The sequence below is a fragment of the Mesoplodon bidens genome (assembly GCF_964165515.1).
Source record: "Mesoplodon bidens genome assembly, chromosome: 6".
In the NCBI taxonomy this organism is placed as follows: Eukaryota; Metazoa; Chordata; class Mammalia; order Artiodactyla; family Ziphiidae; genus Mesoplodon; species Mesoplodon bidens.
Genome location: NC_138162.1, coordinates 104,812,382 through 104,814,987, shown reverse-complemented (window position 1 = coordinate 104,814,987; position 2,606 = coordinate 104,812,382). Strand labels below are relative to the sequence as shown.

Sequence of the window (2,606 nt, the reverse complement as noted above, 5' to 3'; positions counted from 1 at the left end):
AATCCTCTATGAAAGACACGACCCAGACTGTGCGAGGGACTCCCCTTTTCCCTCACCTGGAGCGGCGGGCGGCCAATCAGCCGCGTGGTTCGGGCGAGAGGCCAATGGGAAGGCGGCGCGGCGCGCCCCTAAGGCTATAAGTTCCCGGGGCCGTGGAAAGTGAAAGTGGTGCCAGCGGCGAGCTCAGCCTGGGCGCAGCCGCAGGGGCCTGAGTCCGGGCGCCCGAGCGGATGCTTCGGACTCCCGAGCCGCGGCCCGGGAAGGCGGGGGCAGCTAGCTGCAGCCCCCGGGCCGCGCCGCCCACCCAGTCCAAGCCGCTCACCTCCTTCCTCATCCAGGACATCCTGCGGGAAGGCGCTGATCGGCGCAGAGGTCACGCGGGCAGCCCGCAGCCCCCGCCGCAGCCCCCGCGCCAGCCTGACCGGAGGCGAGACCCTGAGCCGGAGCCCGAGGGAGGAAGAGGAGGCGCCGGGGCGCCGGAGGACCAGCCGAGAGCCCGGCCCCGCGCTGTGCGCGGGGAGGCAGAGCAGCCGGCGGAGACCGAGCCAGGTATGCGGGCGAGGCTGCGGAGGCCGGGCTGGGCCGGGGTGGGTCCTCCCGGAAGGGAGGGCCGGTCCGCTGGCCGAATGGGCGTGAGGGCGGGTGCTAGGTGGACCTCCGGAGCTCCGGCTGCAGGGCTGCGGGGCCCCGCGGCGACGGGCGAAGGGACCTCACGGCCTCCGCCACGGGCGCGCCTCGGAGATTAACCATGACCCCAGCGTCAGGGCGGCGCAGGATTTAGACTGGGCTAGACTCGCCCGGCAAGGTGCTCTGCGCCAGCGGGTTCTCCGCGCCCCGAGGTCAAAAGGCGAGCGCGCACGAAGCGCCCACCGTGGTCCAGTGTCCCAGAAGGAAACCCCAACATCGCTCCCAGCCACAGTGCGACCCTTGATCGGCGCCAGCCCCATATTACTTCTGGGCAGTTACGACAATTAACATATAACGAGTTACTGATAATAGCGTATTAATATTAATAAATCAGGGTTTGACCAGCAAAGATGCCCTTCGCTTCCCAGTCCCACGGGCAATAAAACAGTAAGTCTAGGAACCCCTCTGGTCTTCAGGAGTTATAACGTCGGAACGCTTAGAGTAGACTTAGTTTCTTTCCCATTAGTTTTTTTTTTTTAACTGAGGTAAAATTGGTACATCAGATTATATTAGTTTCAGGTGTACAACACAATAATTTGATATTTGTACACACTACAAAGTGATCACCACGATAAGTCCAGGTACCAGCCGTCACCATACAATAGACACCCTTCTTATGAGGCATCCTAACGGCTGGTTGAGGGAAAAAAGAGGGGGATTAAAGCCGGAGAACGAACTTTCCTACCACACAAGCCCTCTCTTGCCACCCGGATGTTAACACCGGCTGCCTTTGGGGCCGCTTTACCGGGTATCTTATTTCTCAGAGTTTTTCCTGCCTCCCTGCTCCCGCTTTTCCTCAAGACATATGCAGAATCCCTATTTCATTCTACTGGATGAAACGGCAGGAAGTTCTAGCACTAACTGCTCCTACTTTGGGGACTTGATGACTCGTAGAAAACTAACACATAATCTACATATACACTCACTCCCCACTCAGAGAGTTCCTTAGTCCTGTGAAAAAAGTGCAATGTATCTAAACCGACAGTGGGCTTTTGTTCACTCACCAGAAGAGATAAGGGTGGATTGAATTCTGTACCCTTCCGTGCTAACATGTAACGTTTGCCTTCCCATCCCTGCTTCTCCCCTCTCGTTTCCAGATAGGCACTTTGAGACTTATCTGTTGGACTGTGAAAACACTCGGGAAGCCTTACCGAGCCTGCCCCCAGCCCCCAAGCGGCCACAGAAGCGCTCCCGGGCCGCCTTCTCACACAGTCAGGTCGTTGAGTTGGAGAGGAAGTTCAGTCACCAGAAGTATCTGTCAGCTCCCGAAAGGGCTCACCTGGCCAAGAACCTCAAGCTCACGGAGACCCAGGTGAAAATATGGTTCCAGAACAGACGCTATAAGACCAAGCGGAAGCAGCTCGCCTCAGACCTGGGAGACCTGGAGAAGCATCCTTCCTTGCCAGCTCTGAAAGAGGAGGGCTTCTCGCGGGGCTCCCTCATCTCCACGCATAACACCTACCCTTACTACCCCTACCTTTACTGCTTGGCAGGCTGGAGCCCAGCTTTCTGGTAACGCCTCCGACAACCACGAGGGATCAAGAACTGCCTTCCCCAGGTGGCCCCTCTGGAAGGCCAAAGGGCCCGGGGTCAGGGAGGACTGAGCAGCAAGAGGTACGAGACCAAAACTGTTGGAGGTTTGCATGGAAATCCCAGATTCTTCACTAGTGGGCCAATGAAAGGTCTGGGACAGGGAATGATTTAATATCCAAATAGTTCCCCCAACACAGAACGTAGGTCATTTTTTGCTTTTAGAGACCTGCTTGAAGTAGAGAGGGATAAAGCCAAGTGCTGTTTCTAGCACTTCGGGTGATTTTGTAGGAGGTGACCACATCACTTCCGAGGATTCTGTTTCCTCCAACTCCACCCTCTTGTGTACCTGAGCATCCACTCTGAAAGAGCACACCCGAAGCGGGAGG

General features: G+C 57.4%; 1 protein-coding gene across 1 annotated transcript; it reads left to right on the top strand.

Moving 5' to 3' along the window:
- Positions 1 to 230: 230 nt before the first annotated feature.
- Positions 231 to 2,232, top strand: NKX3-1 (NK3 homeobox 1; the record flags this gene model as incomplete). Its single annotated transcript, XM_081238478.1, has 2 exons — positions 231 to 549; positions 1,785 to 2,232. The coding sequence occupies 2 exons, from the start codon at positions 231 to 233 to the stop codon at positions 2,201 to 2,203; spliced, it is 738 nt and encodes a 245-aa protein (XP_081094604.1). The 3' UTR covers positions 2,204 to 2,232.
- Positions 2,233 to 2,606: the final 374 nt, after the last annotated feature.